General features: G+C 40.9%; 1 protein-coding gene across 2 annotated transcripts; it reads right to left on the bottom strand.

The window, feature by feature from the left end:
• Positions 1-571: 571 nt before the first annotated feature.
• On the bottom strand, positions 572-13,352 carry LOC144681702 (interleukin-8-like). 2 transcript variants are annotated; one of them, XM_078543565.1, is made up of 4 exons: positions 13,065-13,352; positions 9,458-9,590; positions 3,230-3,313; positions 572-983 (listed from the first exon to the last, which is right to left on the bottom strand). In XM_078543565.1, exons 1-4 carry the CDS (start codon positions 13,123-13,125, stop codon positions 974-976), a joined length of 288 nt encoding a protein of 95 aa, XP_078399691.1. In that variant the 5' UTR covers positions 13,126-13,352; the 3' UTR covers positions 572-973. The 2 variants fall into 2 exon arrangements, with proteins under 2 accessions (XP_078399691.1, XP_078399680.1); XM_078543554.1 differs by having other exon boundaries at positions 572-988; positions 13,065-13,351.
• Between the last annotated feature and the right edge of the window lie 3,245 nt (positions 13,353-16,597).

The raw sequence follows: 16,597 nt of genomic DNA, 5'->3' as shown, positions 1-16,597 counted from the left end.
TGGTTTAATTTGAAGTACCGGTGTTATTATTTTTCCATATTTCCAAATGACAACCACCTAAACCCACACTAGCGGTTCACGTTTTATACTGGGCGTACAAATCGACCCCCATTTTTGGATGGACTTTTTGAGGCATCAAAGGTTGATTTATATGCCACGATCTACGGTAATAATCACAATGTCGATGGGTTGAATGTCATAACAGAGAAGGGTAAAGTAAGAGTGGAAGAGAAAGGGGCTAATTCAGAAATGTGTGATTGAGTAGGGATCTGGCAATGAAAAGTCTTCAAATTTAAATGAACAAAGTGCGAAATAAATATATCCCAGGTGGCAAAAGAAGGTGCATCAAATTATGGAGCTCTTTGGATAATAGATTAAAGCTTGACTAAATCTTAAAATGAAGGTATATACTAAGGCTAGGGTTAACAATACTGAAGATAATGGGAAATGTTGTATGGAATCACTTGCTTATTTTGAGTTTCTGGCAGCAGTGCAGTCTTTTAGAATTTACTCCAGTATCCAAGCACACAATGTAAAATGGATTAGAGCTGGAATTCATACAATCAGATACTTTGTCAGTTTTTGAAAATCAATTTAATAGAAAGCTACAAGCAATTTATACATATAACATATGAGAGGAAGATTTATTTCTTTGGATGTTTATAGAAAAATCAAGTTAAATCAATCTTAAAATCACTTTGTCAATTTATTGGCTCAAAGTATTTTGACACAAACCTATACCCGAGAAGCAGTAAGTAGCACCAAAGACTATTAGCACTTATTAGGGTTACATAGATCTCTGAATACCGTGATATTGATTAGAGCATAAGCAAGTGAAATGGCAGCAAACAAATCTCATGGCACAGGCTGGTACAGTAAATCTTAAACAACAAAAGCTTGGCTCCTAGTAGAATTTCGTGTTGTAGGGGCACTTCACATTCATTGAGTCGATGACTCCTCTGTGATGACTTCATTAGACCTTTCTGCTCTGGGAAATCCAAAATATAGAGTATGTTTGTTGCAGTAGATAGGGAATTCACTTGATTTAAACCATAAACCAAATTCACTTGATTTAAACCATAAACCAATCATATTTATTATATATGGATGAGCAAAGCCATTGGAGAAATGAAAAAGAATATTCTTGTTTTTCCATAAATTTCAAACTTGTTCAATCATCTTCCAAAGGAGGATAAGAGTGCAGTAGATGAGGTCCATGTGGATTTTCAGAAGACTTTTGAAAAGTTGTTTTTATAAAATTTCAGGCACATAATACAAGAAGAAATGTAGCAGCATGGTTAGAAAGATGGTGATGGATAGGGTACAGTGTTTGCATTCATTAGTATTGCTCAGATTGGAAAAGCATTAGAAGTGTTGTACCCCAATGATCAATGTTGGATCCAGTTTTGTGAAGTAATACATTCTGGCATGAAAAGGGTAGTATACATGAGGGACAGATCCTGAAGGTGTGAACATAGAGAAATGGGTGGGACCAAAATTGAAAGTGTGTGCAGCTAGATTAATCCATTAAATCTGTCATAAGCATTTTGTATGGGGCATAGAGTACAAATATAAAGAAATAATTTATAAAAGCCACTGATTTGACCACTGTTCAATGGACACACATTGTAGAAAGCCATGGAAAACATAACAACTTAGATTCTCACTGGGTTGATAGAAGGGAAACCAGAACTAGGATGAGAGAATCGAAATAGTTGGGGTTATCTCTACTGGAGTGGGGAAGCTTGAGATTTAATAGAGGTTTTCGCAGTAAGAGGAGATTTGATAGGCTGAGTAAGGTCGGATTATTATCTCTGATGACCCTTGTTACTGACTCCTCAATAAATCTAAAATTGTCATTGAGGGAGGTTGGGAAAATGTTTACTCAAGAGACTCTTGGAGCATTGAATGCTTTGTCATAAAGAATGATTGAGTGAGAGATCATGGTGTGTTTTAAGGGAAGGTTGAATACATATTTGAAGAAGAGTAAGTTACAAAGCTAAGGGAAGAAACCTGGGAATTGAGATTTATTTTGAGTTGCTCTGGCAAAAACCTAGCACTGAAATAATGGTCTGAATTTTAACCCTACAAGAACAGATGGGTTTGGATCAGATCGGGGAGACTCTGAACCTCGTTCTCATTCAGGTTTCACTTTTAGCCCTGGCTGGATTTCCCAAGTTTTGGAAGCCCAGCAGCTACTTTGAGGCCAGGACTTGGTGGATTCAGGAGGCAAGTGCCTTCACAACTACTGCTTCGATCCAGTTGCCTGCTTGCAGAAGCCTCTACAATTGGACACTCCCATGATCCTCTCCCTGTCTTCTCACCGAGCTCCCTGATTTCCATCCCCACCAAGACTCCCAGTTTCCCCCTTGCCTTTGCATTTATCTATGGGCAGCATTTTCCTGTTGGCGAGCAGGGGGTAGGCAGGTCCTGCTTGCTGATGGGTAAAATGACATGTAGTGACGTCGGGCATGCGTCCCAACGTCACCGCGTGTCATTTAAATTGTCAGTTCGACGGGTGCACAGCCGACTGCCAAAGGCCTATTAAGGCCTGTTTAAAAACAAATTTAAACGATTAAATGAGCTGTCCATACAACCTTAAGGTTGGTGGGCAGGTGAAGAGCCTGGGCGGCCTTCGCAAATTTCACGGAACCTCATCCACGGAGGGGATGAGGTTTCATGAAGTGTTTAAAAAATCAGTAAAATTTTTTCCAAAATTTCATTAACATGTCCCAGCTCATGTGACACTGTCACACGAGGGGACATGTTTCAAAAGTTTAAAAATCCTTTATTTAAAAGTTTAACATTGAAACAAATCTCCCTGAGGCACCACCATGCCCCAGGGAGACCTCTGGCTTCTTTTGCACACATGCGTGTAAGAGCAAAGGGAACCACTCAGGGAACTCCCCCAACCCCCACCCCCCCACCCCAGCTCTCACAGGGAGTGCACAGCTTAATTGGCCCGCCCATGTAAAATGGGTCCACGCCTGTCCCCGCACAACCCCCCCAGATGGGGGGAAATTTCTGGCCTATGATTTGCATTTTGTGTGTGTGTATTCAGCCAAGCTAGATAGTGTAGACCAATAATACCCAACCGCTGAATTAGCCATATATGCACATGCTTGTCTATTTGTCTCCAACTAGGCTTGATATTATAGTTCAATAATATCCCAAGCTGCTGAATTATTCATGTTCACCCATCAGTAAATGAGTAGAATGAACATTTTACCGTTTATTGAGGAAGGAAATAATTCTATTGACCCATTGAGCTTCGGGATTGATGCAGACCTTTTTCCCATTCTTCAAGGTAATCCTGTAAGTAGAAATTGTTCAAGCAGAGACATTAGAAATAAAGAACAGAATCTTCTGTTTGGCGTGTGGGGGCAGGCCCTGCACGCCGATGTGTAAAATAACACGCGGTGATGTCGGACATGCGTCCCTGCGTGTTATTTTAACCTTCCATTCAGCTGGCACGCACCGGAGTCTGTTGCATGCCCGCCGAACTGTCAAAGGCCTATTAAGGCCATTAGTAAAACTATTAACTCCATTGAGAAAGCTGCCCGTCCAAGCAAAGAGCCCAGGCGGCCTTTGCATTTTTCATGAAACCTCAGCCATGGGTGGGATAAGGTTTCATGAAGGATTTATTCGTGAAATAAAATTTTTTATCAGAATTCATACACATGTTCCGGCTCATGTGACACTGTCACATTAGGAAGGCAAATGGAATGTTGGCTTTATTGCAAGGAGGATGGAATATAAAAGTAAGGAAGTCTTGCTACAACTGTACAGGGTGTTTGTGAGAGCACACCTAGAGTATCACGCACAGCTTTGGTCTCATTATTTAAGTAGGGATATACTTGAATTCAGAGAAGGTTTATGAGGTTGATTCCTAGGATGAAGGGATTGTATTATGAGGAAAGGTTGAGCAGGTTGGACCTATACTCAAAGTTTAGAAAAATGAGAGGTGATCTTATTAAAAGTTTTAAGATTTTGAGACGGCATGACAGGGTAGATGCTGAGAGGATGTATTCCCTCATGGGGGAATCTAGAACTAGGGGGCATCATGTGACACTGTCACATGGGGATATGTCTGAATAATTTTATTTTTTTTTTACAACTTTACAACTGCGCTTAATCTCCCTGAGGCATGGAGCTGCCTCGGGGATTTTCTGCGCTCTTTCACGCGCAGACCCCAACTCTCCCTCCTCCCCCTGCCCGCACAGATATTGCTGAGCACTACCAGGTGCACGTAACACTGGGCGGGCCATAATTGGCTCACCAGTGTAAAATGGTGGTGCACAGTCTATCGCAGATGGAGATCAGCTCCACGCCTGCCCGCACCCGCTCCTGACTGGCCCGCCCGACAAGGAGAAAATTCTCCCCAAAATCTATAAGCTCCTGCAGCAACTCATGCCACGTGTGCCCATTAGAAGAATGTAAGAGCAAAAGAAATCGGAGCATGAGTAGGCCATCTGGTCCATTGAGCCTCCTCCACTTGCAATGAGATCATGGTTGATCTGATCTTGGCCTCACCTTCACTTTCCTGCCTGTTCCCCATAACCCTTGACTTCTCTATGGTTCAAAAGTCTGTCTATCTCAGCCTTGAATATATGCAATGACTCAACCTTCACAGTCTTTGGGGTAAAGAATTCCAAAGCTTCACAATCCTCTGAGAGAAGAAATTTCTCCTCATCTCCATTTTAAATATGCAATCCCTTATTTTGAAATGATACCCCCTAGTTCTAGATTCCCCCATGAGGGAAAACATCCTCTCAGCATCTACCTTGTCAAGCCCTCTCAGAATCTTAAATGTTTTATTAAGATCACCTCTCATTCTTCTAAACTTTGAGTATAGGTCCAACCTGCTCAACCTTTCCTCATAATACAATCCCTTCATCCTAGGAATCAACCTCATAAACCTTCTCTGAATTCAAGTATATCCCTACTTAAATAATGAGACCAAAGCTGTGCGCAGTACTCTAGGTGTGGTCTCAAACACCCTGTAGAGTTGTAGCAAGACTTCCTTACTTTTATACTCCATTCACCTTGCAATAAAGCCAACATTCCATTTGCCTTCCCAAATAATTCTGCAGCTGCATTCTGACTTTGTGATTCCTGTATGAGGACACTAGATCCATCTCTACTGCCACATTTTTATATTTTTTTATGAGGTGTGAGTGTTGCTGGCAAGGCCAGCAGTTATTGCCCATTTCTCATTGTGCCTGAGCAGGTGGAACCGCTTGAACTGCTTCAGCCCATTTGATGTAAGTAAATGCACAGCATAAAGTGAAGGAACGGTGATATAGTTCCAAATCAATATGGTGTATGACTTGAAAAGAAACTTTCAGATGGTGGTGTTCCCATGAGCCTGCAGCCCTTGTCCATCTACATGGTAGAAGTCACGGTTTTGGAAGGTGCTGTCGAAGGAGACTTGGCGAGTTGCTGCAGAGTGCACCTTGTATATGGCACACACTGCTGCCATTGGTGTGCTGGTGGTGGAGGGGGTGAATATTTTTTAACGTGGTGAATGAGGTATTGATCAAGTGGGCTGTTTTGTCCTGGATGGTGTAGAGCTTTTTGAGTGTGGGAGCTGCACTCATCCAGGCAAGTGGAGAGTATTCCATCATACTCCTGACTTGTGTCTTATAGATGGTGAATAGGCTTTGCTGAGTGAGGAGATGAGTTACTCATCATAGTATTTCTACCCTCTGACCTAGTCTTGTAGCCTCAATATTTATAAAGCTGATCCAGTTATGTTTCTGGTCAATGGTAACTGCTGCTGAAATGAGCTATCTACCTAATATGTGTACATAATCAGCTTGAAAGGAATAGACTACTGCTGTAAATTTTGTTTCACTGGAAACTGCTCAAAGTTTCGCTTCTAGGGAAATGAAACTAACAGAATGATTATTCTTAGATGATGGCAATGGTGCCTCGGCCTGCAAAAGGGCCCATTGACAGTCCCGGCCTAGTGTGAGAGCAACTGTTAAATACTTAAAACAAACAATCATAGTACAAAACTGTATAAGGCTATTCATTCGACCTTGCTTAATTAGGACTACACTGATATGCAAGTTCATTAGTGTGTGGAAGGAGAATAGAAGTTATTTTAGTGAACAACGGCAGGGTTCACCAGCATGATAAGGAATAAGAACAGCTGAACTGAATGGCCATTTGGATTGGCTTGTTAACAAGTCTTGCAACCAGCCTTAGACGTAAATAACAGATTGTGGAATAGAAACAAATGATGAAAATTTTAGGAGTTTGATGCTGTGAATGGAATGTTACTGGGGTTGAAACTGGTCAGGGAGAACAATTTGAGATGTGATAAGGATAAGAGTGATTTATCAAGTCCAGAGGGTACTTGTGAAGACTTAAGCTAATGGCACATGAATGGCAGTAAAGGTGGGATTTTCAACCAAAGGTTCAGACAAAGAACTTAGTGTTTTATAGGGTATTTTGAAATAAAGTGAGCTTTTATATGATCATAAGGACTTGTAAATAATTCGTCCAAGTCCTCCCCTGAAAAAGAGTTTAAAGTAAGAGACTTTGGGAGACCTTGGTGCAGTAGGTGGTGGAAAAGAACTCTTGAGGAAGACTCCACAAACCACTCAGGAGTATTTAACAGAAGTCGAGAAGACTTGAGAACCACAAAGAGAAATGGAAGGGGAAGGAATGAGTTGTTTACGCATGCCAGCCATGCTGCCCGATCTGAATCAAAACTCATTACCTGTGAAAGCTGTTATGTTTTTGCTGTATAACTAGTCTATTATATCCTGTCTTAAACTCTGATTAAACTCATACCCCACCATATTGTTTCACTCGATCCTAATTGATTGATTAGGTAGTGATACTCTCGATCATCTTTTAAACATTGAAATTAGTGCACCTCCAGGATGTTGATGGTTGGGGATTCAATGATAATACTGTTGAATGCCAATGGGAGATGGTTAGATACTCTCTTGTTGAAGGTGTTCATTGCCTGATGCTTGTGTGGCGCAAAATTAAAGAACTAAAAGCTGACAAATCCTGAGGACCTGTTGGTCTACATCCTAGGATTCTAAAGGATGCAGCTGCAGAGAGTATGGATGCACTGATCATGATTTTCCAAAATTCCCTAGATTCTAGAATGGTCCTAGCAAATTGGAAGTCAGCAAATGTAACATTCCTATTCAAGAAAAGTGGGAGAGAGAAAATGGGAACTGCAGGCCAGTTAGCCTGACGTCAGCCTTCGGGAAAATGCTGGACAATTAAGTTTCTCCAATGCTTTTTCTCTAATATTAATTACTTTAAGTTCCTCACTCTTATTAGCCTCTTGGCTAATTTCTGGCATGTAATTTGTGATTTACTGTGAAGACAGGGACAAAATATTTGTTCAATGTTTCTGCTATTTCCTCATTCCCCATGATAATTTCTCCTGCCTCTGTTATTAAGGGACCGACATTTACATTAGTAACACTCCTTTTTTATGCGCTTGTTAAAGCCCTTGCAATCTGTTTTTATATCCCTATCTAGCTTACTTTTGTTTTTTTTTCCCCTCTTTTTCATATCAGCTTTGGTGGTTCTTTGCTGGTCTCTAAAACTCTCTCAATCCTCAAGCTTATTACTATTCTTTGCCACATTACAAGACTCTCAATCTAATACGACCCTTAATTTTCCTTTTAAGTCATGGATGGATATTTCTCTGTGTTTTTGTTTTTTAATGGAATGTATTTTTGTTGAATATTTTGAATCACTTTTAATGTTTCCCACTATTTATTTATGGCCTTACCTTTCAGTCTGTTAACCCAATCAGCCTTTGCCAGCTCTCCCCTCTTATGTGCTTACTTGGCTTTGTTTAAGACTCTTGTATGGAGTAGAGAATGTTGCTCTCAACCTTAATGTGGAATTCAATTATACTAGGATCACTTTTTGACAGATGATCTTTTATTATGAGATTGCTAACTAAAATGGCCTCATTACACAATCCCAGATCTAAAATAGCTTTATCCCTAGTTGGTTCCACAACCAGTTGTTCCAGGAAACTGTCTACAATGAAAGTATTTTACAAATTCATCTTCCAGACTACTTTGCCATTGGCAAAGAATACACAAGGAGCGCAAATACATAAATCCTATGAATGTCTTGGGGACCCAACCCTAGCAGTTACGCTGGAATTGCCTGCTGCTGAATTCCGTTCCTGATGCTGCGGAAGTTCACAGCTGAAGAGGAGAGGCCACAAGGAACAATCTTTTGGTGGTTTGAGTGTACCTTCTGCTAAAGGTACAAAATCTGTTGGTGGGAGGTTACTTGGGTCAGAAGGGATGCTAGGTTACCTCCTGGTTGTGGGCAGGGAGAGGGTGCTTGTAAACCTTTACCATGAAAAAAATGTCTCCCCTAGTTTTCTGAGGCCCAGGCCTTGATTCTAGCTAGTTTCATTAGCGGCCCCAATTCTTAGGTGACGGGAGGTGTGCAGGCTGTTCGTAAACCAAGTTCCAACTGAAGCCGTGAGTGTGGGATCTCTACTTAAGGTTCTCACCCACAGTTCTATCTCCTCTTCTATCAATGGCATTGCAGGGGGTGGGTGGAAGCTGGAGGCTACCATGGAAGCTGTACCCAACAGATTGTACCCAGAATATATGAGTCTTTGTGAAGTTTGTGCTTATTTGCGATGGACTCTTCCCCATTTGCAGTGGGAGTCCACTGGAACGGTGAAGAAATTTTGTCCCCACCTGTCCACTGCTTTAAGTGCCTAAAATAAATGTGATTCAGGATTGACCATTATAAAATGACTAGCTACACACTGAAATCTGGGAGATTTGTCTCCAATATGGTCCTTTTTTAAAATTCACTCATGGGATGTGAGCTTCATTGGCTGGGTCAGCATTTATTGCCCATCTGTAGTTGCCCTTCAGAAGGTGGTGGTGAGCTGCCTTCTTGAACTGCTGCAGCCCCTGTGGTGTAGGTACACCCACAGTGCTGTTAGGAAGGGAGTTCCAGGATTTTGACCCAGTGACAGTGAAGGAATGGCAATATATTTCCAAGTCAGGTAGGTGAGTGACTTGGAGGGGAACTTCCAGGCGGTGGTGTTCCCATCTATCTGCTGCCCTTGTCCTTCTAGATGGTAGTGGTCGGGTGTTTGGAAGGTGCTGTCGCAGGGGCCTGGGTGAGTTCCTGCAGTGCATCTTGTAGATGGTACACACTGCTGCTAATGTGCGTTGGTGGTGGAGGGAGTGAATGTTTGTGGATGTGGTGCCAATCAAGCGGGCTGCTTTGTCCTAGACGGTGTCCAGCTTCTTGAGTGTTGTGGGAGCTGCACTCATCCAGGCAAGTGCAGGTTCCACTGTATGCAAATTAATTAAACACTAACTTCAACTTTTTAATCTTTAAACGTTTTAATTTGTTCTGATTTGAGTAATTTAAATGCTTACTTGAATGTTGCTACAGTTTAGGAGACACAATTTCCTTCAATACTTACACAATTTCTACTTTTCTGCAGTAGGAGCCCTGGTGAAAGATGTTGATTTGTTGATATCTTTTCGGAGGAATGAAGCGCGAGAGGACTTTCACACATTTGCACCTTGAGTTTGTTATGGGCCCTATACAGAAACCTATCGTGTAAGAGGAAAGAATTGGATGAGAAGACAGAAGAACAAGAGAGGCTCAGAATGGCAAATATAAGTGGAAAAATTCTGCGTTACATAGACAAAAATTACACATGGAATGTACAGCACAGAAAGAGGCCATTCAGTCCAGTTATTCCATGGTAGTGTTTATGGTCCACATGAGGTTCCTACTATTCCATCTCATTTGTTTTTCTGCCTTTTCCTTAAATGCATCTATGCTATTTGTCTCAGCTAATCCCTGTGGCAATGAGTTCCGCATTTTAAACACTCCCTGGGTAAAGAAGTCCTTCCTGAATTCTGTATTGTATCCATTGGTGACTATCTTATATTTATGGGGCCTTTTTTCTGCCTAGGGATGCAAGAGTGTTCACATGGAGCCTGGTTACTCGGAAGCATGGATAGATCTTCTGCCTCCACCCCCTTTTCAGTGGAGTTCTTGAAAATTCTACCCATTATGTCCTAGAAAGATCTCAGCAGAACCCAGACAAAGCAAGAACTGACATGAATCCTTTGAGGACTTAAAAATGACCTGACCTATGTATTCAGGCAAGTCTGTCCTTGTCATGCAAAGGAACATATTCACATAGTCTAATCAGTAGGTTCTGCTTGTTCTCCATACACTTCAAATATTCCTCTATTTCAAGCAACCATCTAGTTCCCCTTTAAAAATAAATTATGAAAATTTTTTTTGTGGTAGTTCCTAACTTTAACCATCCTGTTTTGTAAATAAGTCTTCTAGCCACAGGGAGGAACCTGACTGTCGGTAAAGAGAGGAAACTTCCATTCCATCCATCATGATTTTAATTTGGGACAAATAACATTATGTACTCACTGAACCATCCAATCCCCCAACATCAGACATCTTATGGTCTAGTTGAATATCTGGAATTTAAGCCACAAATTGGCACACACACGGTATTTGACACTTGGACCTTTTTACTGCATTTAAAAATCATTCATTCATGGGATCTGGGCTTCGCTGGCTAGGCCAGCATCTAGTTCCCATCCCTAATTGCGCTTGAGAAGATGGCGGTGAGCTGCCTTCTTGAACCGCTGCAGTCCATATGGTGTGGGTAGACCCACAGCGCTGTTAAGGAGGGAGTTCCAGGATTTTGACCCAGCGACAATTAAGGAATAGCAATATACTTCCAAGTCAGGATGGTGTGTGGCTTGTGGGAGAACTTGCAGGTGGTGATATTCCCATGTGTCTGCTGGTCATATCTGGTTATTTATAATAGATACTTGAGATTGTGCTTCTCCACTGGTTATATATCTCTCTATCTCTCTACTCCTACGAACATCCGAACATGTGAACAAGGAGCAGGGGTAGGCTATTCAGCCCCTTGAGCTTGCTCTGCCACTTAATAAGATCATGGCTGATCTGATAGAAACCTGAAATCTGCATCCCGTCTACCCCTGATAACCTATCACCCCCTTGCTCACCGAGAATCTATCCACCTCTGCCTTAAAAAATATTCAAAGACTCTGCTTCCACTGCCTTTTCAGGAAAAGAGTTCCAAAGACTCATTACCCTCTGAGTGAAAAAAATTTGCCTCATCTCTGTTTTAATTGAGCAACTCCTTATTTTTAAACAGTGACCCCTCGTTCTAGATTCTCCCACAAGAGGAAACATCCTCTCCACATCCACCCTGTCAAGACCCCTCAGGATCTTATATGTTTCAATCAAGTCGCTTCTTACTCTTCTAACCTCCAGCGGATACAAGCTTAGTCTGTCCAACCTTTCCTCATAAACCAACCCACCCATTCCAGTTATTACTCTGGTAAACCTTCTCTGAACTGCTTCCAACATATTTACATCCTTCCTTAAATAAAGTGACCAGTACTGTACACAGTACTCCAAATGTGGTCCAACTAGTACCCTGTACAATTGAAGCATAACCTTCCTAACTTTGTATTCAATTCCCCTTGCAATAAATGATAACATTCTATTGGTTTTCCTAATGACTTGCCTCACTTGCCTACTAGCCTTTTGTGATTCATGCACTAGGACACCGGCGGCGGGATTTTCCAGTCCTGCCGCAAGTCAATGGATTTCTGGCTGGGACGCCACCTCACCCGTGACGGGTCCCACCTGCAATGGGCCCGGAAAATCCTGGCCCCAGATCCCTCTGCGCCTCAGAGCTCTGTAATCTCTCACCATTTAGATAATAAGCTTCTTCTTTATTCTTCCTGCCAAAATGGACAATTTCACATTTGCCCACATTATACTTCATTTGCCCACTCTCTTAACCTACCTATGATAATTTGTAGCCTCCTTATGTCCTCTTCACCACTTACTTTCCTACTTATCTTTGTGTGTTCTTTTCCCTTTCTTACTCCACCAATCCCTCAATCACCGATTACTCAGTGACCAGAGTCAGCTGAAAAGCAATTTTCATTTACCATACTACTGAAGTGATTTCATCAAATAAGCAGATTGTTAGAAAATAGACATTTACCATCAAGCCAGAAGTCACAGATATTAAATAATCTACTTTACAGTTTTTTCATGTTTTGTGCGGGTTTAGAGGCACAAAATACAATACTCTGAGCAAAATTAATACAAATTATAATGCCTTTCAGAGACTGTTTCAACCTAGCAGACTGTACGATTATTGAAAACGCTGGCTGTGGTTTTCCAGTCCCCGATGCGACGATCCCTGCCACAGACAGGGCCAGAAAATCCGGGCCACAGGCTTTTCCAATAGGTTAATAATAGGCAAAAAGAGTGCCTTTTTTTCCATGAATCTTTGTAATTTAATTTCCTGTCCCTCAAACCTGTCCTTGATATCGATCTATGTCTAAATTCAAGACCTGCTTTGTTGAGCTCCCTCCTCATTTGATTGGCACCTTCTAACAGGATTTCCCTTCTCCACCTTAATCATTTCTCGACTGCTTTTGTTTGTTTCTACCTCAATTATATTTGAATGAAAGAAATGAAACTGTCCTCAACTATCATAATAATAGATCACAAAATAAGAAAAGTTCAAAATATAAAATTTCACTTGCGGCACATGTAAGAGCATGGTCTGCCTACAATGAGACTGAACATGCATTTTGGGCACTTAAGCCAAAATACTGTGCAATGACACACCTGCTTAAGGGCAACTAAAGCCGCCGTAAGGCTATACAATCAAATTTAGTTGACTCAGTGACTGTAAATAATACATATCAAATCTTGATCCTACTTCTTGAAACTTCTGTGAAAATCAAAAAAGCCATTGAATTTTTCATAGATGAAAGCACAAATGAAACAAAAGCAACTTTTCGATTAGGTTGTTATTGGTTTTCACGCCCAAATGTTTAGTCCAATCAGGCTCCTTGTCTTGGCAGTTTTCTAATTTTAAGGATTTGCTGTGGAAAATTTTCAGGCTGAGAATGTTAGCAATTGAAAATTAAGTAGGTTCCTATCATTGACTAACTTCAGAACTAAAAATAATATGAATCAAAAGATCTTACCATGAGTGGCCAAGCAGATCACAATGGTACTTAACAGCAAAAATATTACTTGGATCTTCATTGTTGAGCGTGTTTAGGTCTCTTCTAATTTTCGGTTACAAGAAGCCTTCAGAGTGTTAGTTTGGCACATATCAGTCTTGTATTTAATAGAAAGATTGGGGAAGTTGCAAAAGATGAAGTTGCCAGATCCTCAAACTGCGTCATTCCATTCAAATTTCCTTCACTGCGGTATTTGGTGAATTCTGAAATCGGATATGCAATTTCAGCACAAAACACCTTTGATGCATGGATCGAATTTTTTCCGCTTTCATTTCAAGCTGCAATGCATCTCAATGATCTATTATGTTTGTAATCCTCTTTGTCCTGTACCTTTAGTAATCACACAAAATACATTCAAATTTATTTTGAAGATTTATTGCATTTAATTACTTTGCCAAATCTTTAGCCTAATGGCTAAAACCCAATGAGATTCAAATGAAATTATTTTGTCCACAAATTTCATGTTTAAAGTAATGGACAAAAGTCTTCTAAAGGCTTATAAATAGTAAAATGGTAGTAAAAGGAGGGGTGGGGCCGATTAGGGACCAAAAAGGGGATGAGGTACTAGAGGTTGAGGTGCTAAACGAGCATGTTGCATCTGGCTTTACTAACGAAGAAGATGATGCCAAGGTCACATTGAAAGAATAGGTAGTTGAGACACTGGGTGGGTTAAAAGTTCATTTATTCAAGCTGTGCCCTAAGGCTGGCCTTGGTTCATTGTCGTCTGATGCTTCATCCTGAGATGCTTTTCTAGGCAGTTTTTTTATCTGTGGTGATTTGCTATTACCTTCCACTCTCAGGAATAGGGTGAAGAGGCAGCTCAGAAATCTACCTCATGCTAGAGCAGGAATTGAACCTGTGCCGTTGGCATTCTGAACTGTGTACTCATTATCTACCCAAATGAGCTAACCAGCCCTCATCTAAAAATTGAAAAAGAGGAAATATTAGAAAGGCTGGCTGTAGTTAAAGTTGATAAGTCACCAGGACCAGATGAGATGCATTCAAGGATACTGAGGGAAGTAAGGGTGGAAGTTGAGGAGCTTCTGGCCATAATCTTCCAATTCTCCTTATCTACAGGAATGATGCTAGGGGACTGGAGAATTGAAAATGTTGCACATTTGTTCAAAAAAGGGTATAAGGATAAACCAAGCAAGACAAATTGGGTTTAATTAACTTGCTAGTGTTTTTGATGAGGTGACAGAGAGGGTTGGTAAGGGTAATATGGTTATGCATGAACTTCTAAAAGGCCTTTAATAAAGTGCTACATAACAGAGCTGTCAGCAAAATTAAAACCCATGGCATAAAAAGAACAGTGGCAGCATGGGTATGAACTTGGCAGATTGACAGGAAACAAATTAGGAATGAACAGTTGTTTTTTGTACAGGAGAAAGGTATGTAGTAGGGCTCTCAGGGATCGATATTGGGATCAGTGCTTTTGTTAATATATATTAATGACCAGGATCTGCAGGGTACAATTTCAAAATTTGCAGATGACACAAAACCTGAAGGTATTGTGAACTATGAGGAGGTTGGTAATGAACTTCTAGAACATAGACAGGGTGGTGGAATGGCAGATGAAATTGTGTGCATAGAAGTGTGAGTGAAGTGATGCTTTTTGTTAGGAATATCAAGGAGGGGAAATGTAGAATAAAGGTTACAATTCTAAACTGGGTGTAGGAGTAGAGGGACCTGGGGATATATGTGCACAAATTGTTCAAGGTGGCAGAAGGTGATTGGGAAGGTGGTTAATAAGGCATATGGGATCCTGGGCTTTATAAATTGAGACATGGAGTCCAAAAGTAAGGTTATTTTGGTAAGCTTTTATAAAACACTGATCTGACCTGAACTGGAGTATTGTTCCAATTTTGAGCACCACTCTTTACAAAGGATGTGAAAGCTTTAGAGAGGTTGCAAAATGGTTCCAGAGATGAGGAACTTCAGTTATGTGGATAGATTGGAAAAGCTGAGGCTGTCCTCCTTGAAGAAGAGAAAGTAACAGGTTTGATAGAGGTATTCAAAATTATGAGGGGCTTGGACAGAGTAGATAGAGAGCAACTGTTCCTATTGGCAAAATGGTGGTAAAGCAGATGACACAGAATTAAACTGGTTGACAAAAGAACTAAAGGCATCATGATGTTAAATCTTGTTTGCAGTGAGTGGTTAGAATCTGAAATGCAATGGCTCAGATTGTGGTCGAGGCAGATTCAATCTTGGTTTTCAAAAGGGAATTAGATAATCATCTGAATAGAAAATATATGCAAGGCTACAGGGTAAAGGGGGGAGAGGAAGACTAGCTGAGTTGCTTTTGCGGAGAGGTGGCAAGGATACGACAGGCTGAATGATCTGCTTCTGTACTTTAACCATTCGATGACTCTATGATAAGTAATTTCAGAGAAATATATTACGGTTTTGCAGATTAATATGGCACTGCATAATTTCTTGACTTCTGGCATCCAATTTTTCAGCTGCCTCTTGTCCATCAGTGCTCTTTTCTACAGTGCAGCAAACATTGCTGATTCATCCAGGAGTGGGGTACATAATGACTCATAGCATGAAAAGTCTGTTTTCAGCAAAGGTCGTTGTGCTTCCTCTTTCGATGTATGTATCTATGTGTTCCATTAGAATTTAACTGTAAGATTAGGAATTCACCCAAGACTTTTGAGAATTGTAAACACAGCTTTCAGTTCAAAGGTCAATAAATTAAAACTGTCTAAGAGTGGAGGACTACAAAATTATTATTTCATTATTGCGCAGCAATTGCATTTTTATTCATTTATTTTACTATGAGATGAATTTTATGTTACACTAATAGATTTGCATTAAAATGTATTGGGATTGAATGTCAGCATAACATTCTGCTTTGAATTAGGAATTGCCATTTGGGAAGATACGTCATTGCTGGCATCTGCCCGACAGCAAGTTTGTACTACTTACAGATTTATTCTGCTGATAATTGGGGCAAAATTTTTAGCTCAGTGGGCGGGCGGGCGCGCTCCTGACCCGCTCGTGCACAAAATAACGCGTTTTGATGTCGGGCAAGCGCAGTCGCATGGTATTTCGTTCAATGAAAAGGCCTGTTAAGGCCATTAACAAGGTTATTGAATGTCATTTTTTGCTGCCCGCCCAACCTTATGGTTGATGGGCAGACGAAAAGGACAAGCGGCCTTTGCACTTTTTAGGAAACTTCATCCACGGGCGAATTGAGGTTTCTTAAAGCAAATACAATTAAAATTAAAAATTAAAAAATTAATTAATAACGTGTCCTTGCTCATGTGACAGAGTCAATGAGACATTGTTTATGACTTTATTTGTTTTTCAAAATGCTTTGTCTCCCTGAGGCAGTTCTGTAACTCAGGGAGATTATGAAGCATGCACTCGCTTCCCCCAACCCCCGCCCGCTTGTGTTTCATGCTGGGTGGGCCTTAATTGGCCTGCCAGCGTGAAATTGCCTTCCGGCCCCGATCGCAGGCAGCAGTCAGCTTCCCAACTGCCCC

The sequence above is a fragment of the Cetorhinus maximus genome, chromosome 1, assembly GCF_964194155.1.
Source record: "Cetorhinus maximus chromosome 1, sCetMax3.hap1.1, whole genome shotgun sequence".
NCBI classification, from domain to species: Eukaryota; Metazoa; Chordata; class Chondrichthyes; order Lamniformes; family Cetorhinidae; genus Cetorhinus; species Cetorhinus maximus.
Note: the sequence above shows the minus strand (reverse complement) of the source record. Positions and strands in the feature narration are given on the sequence as shown.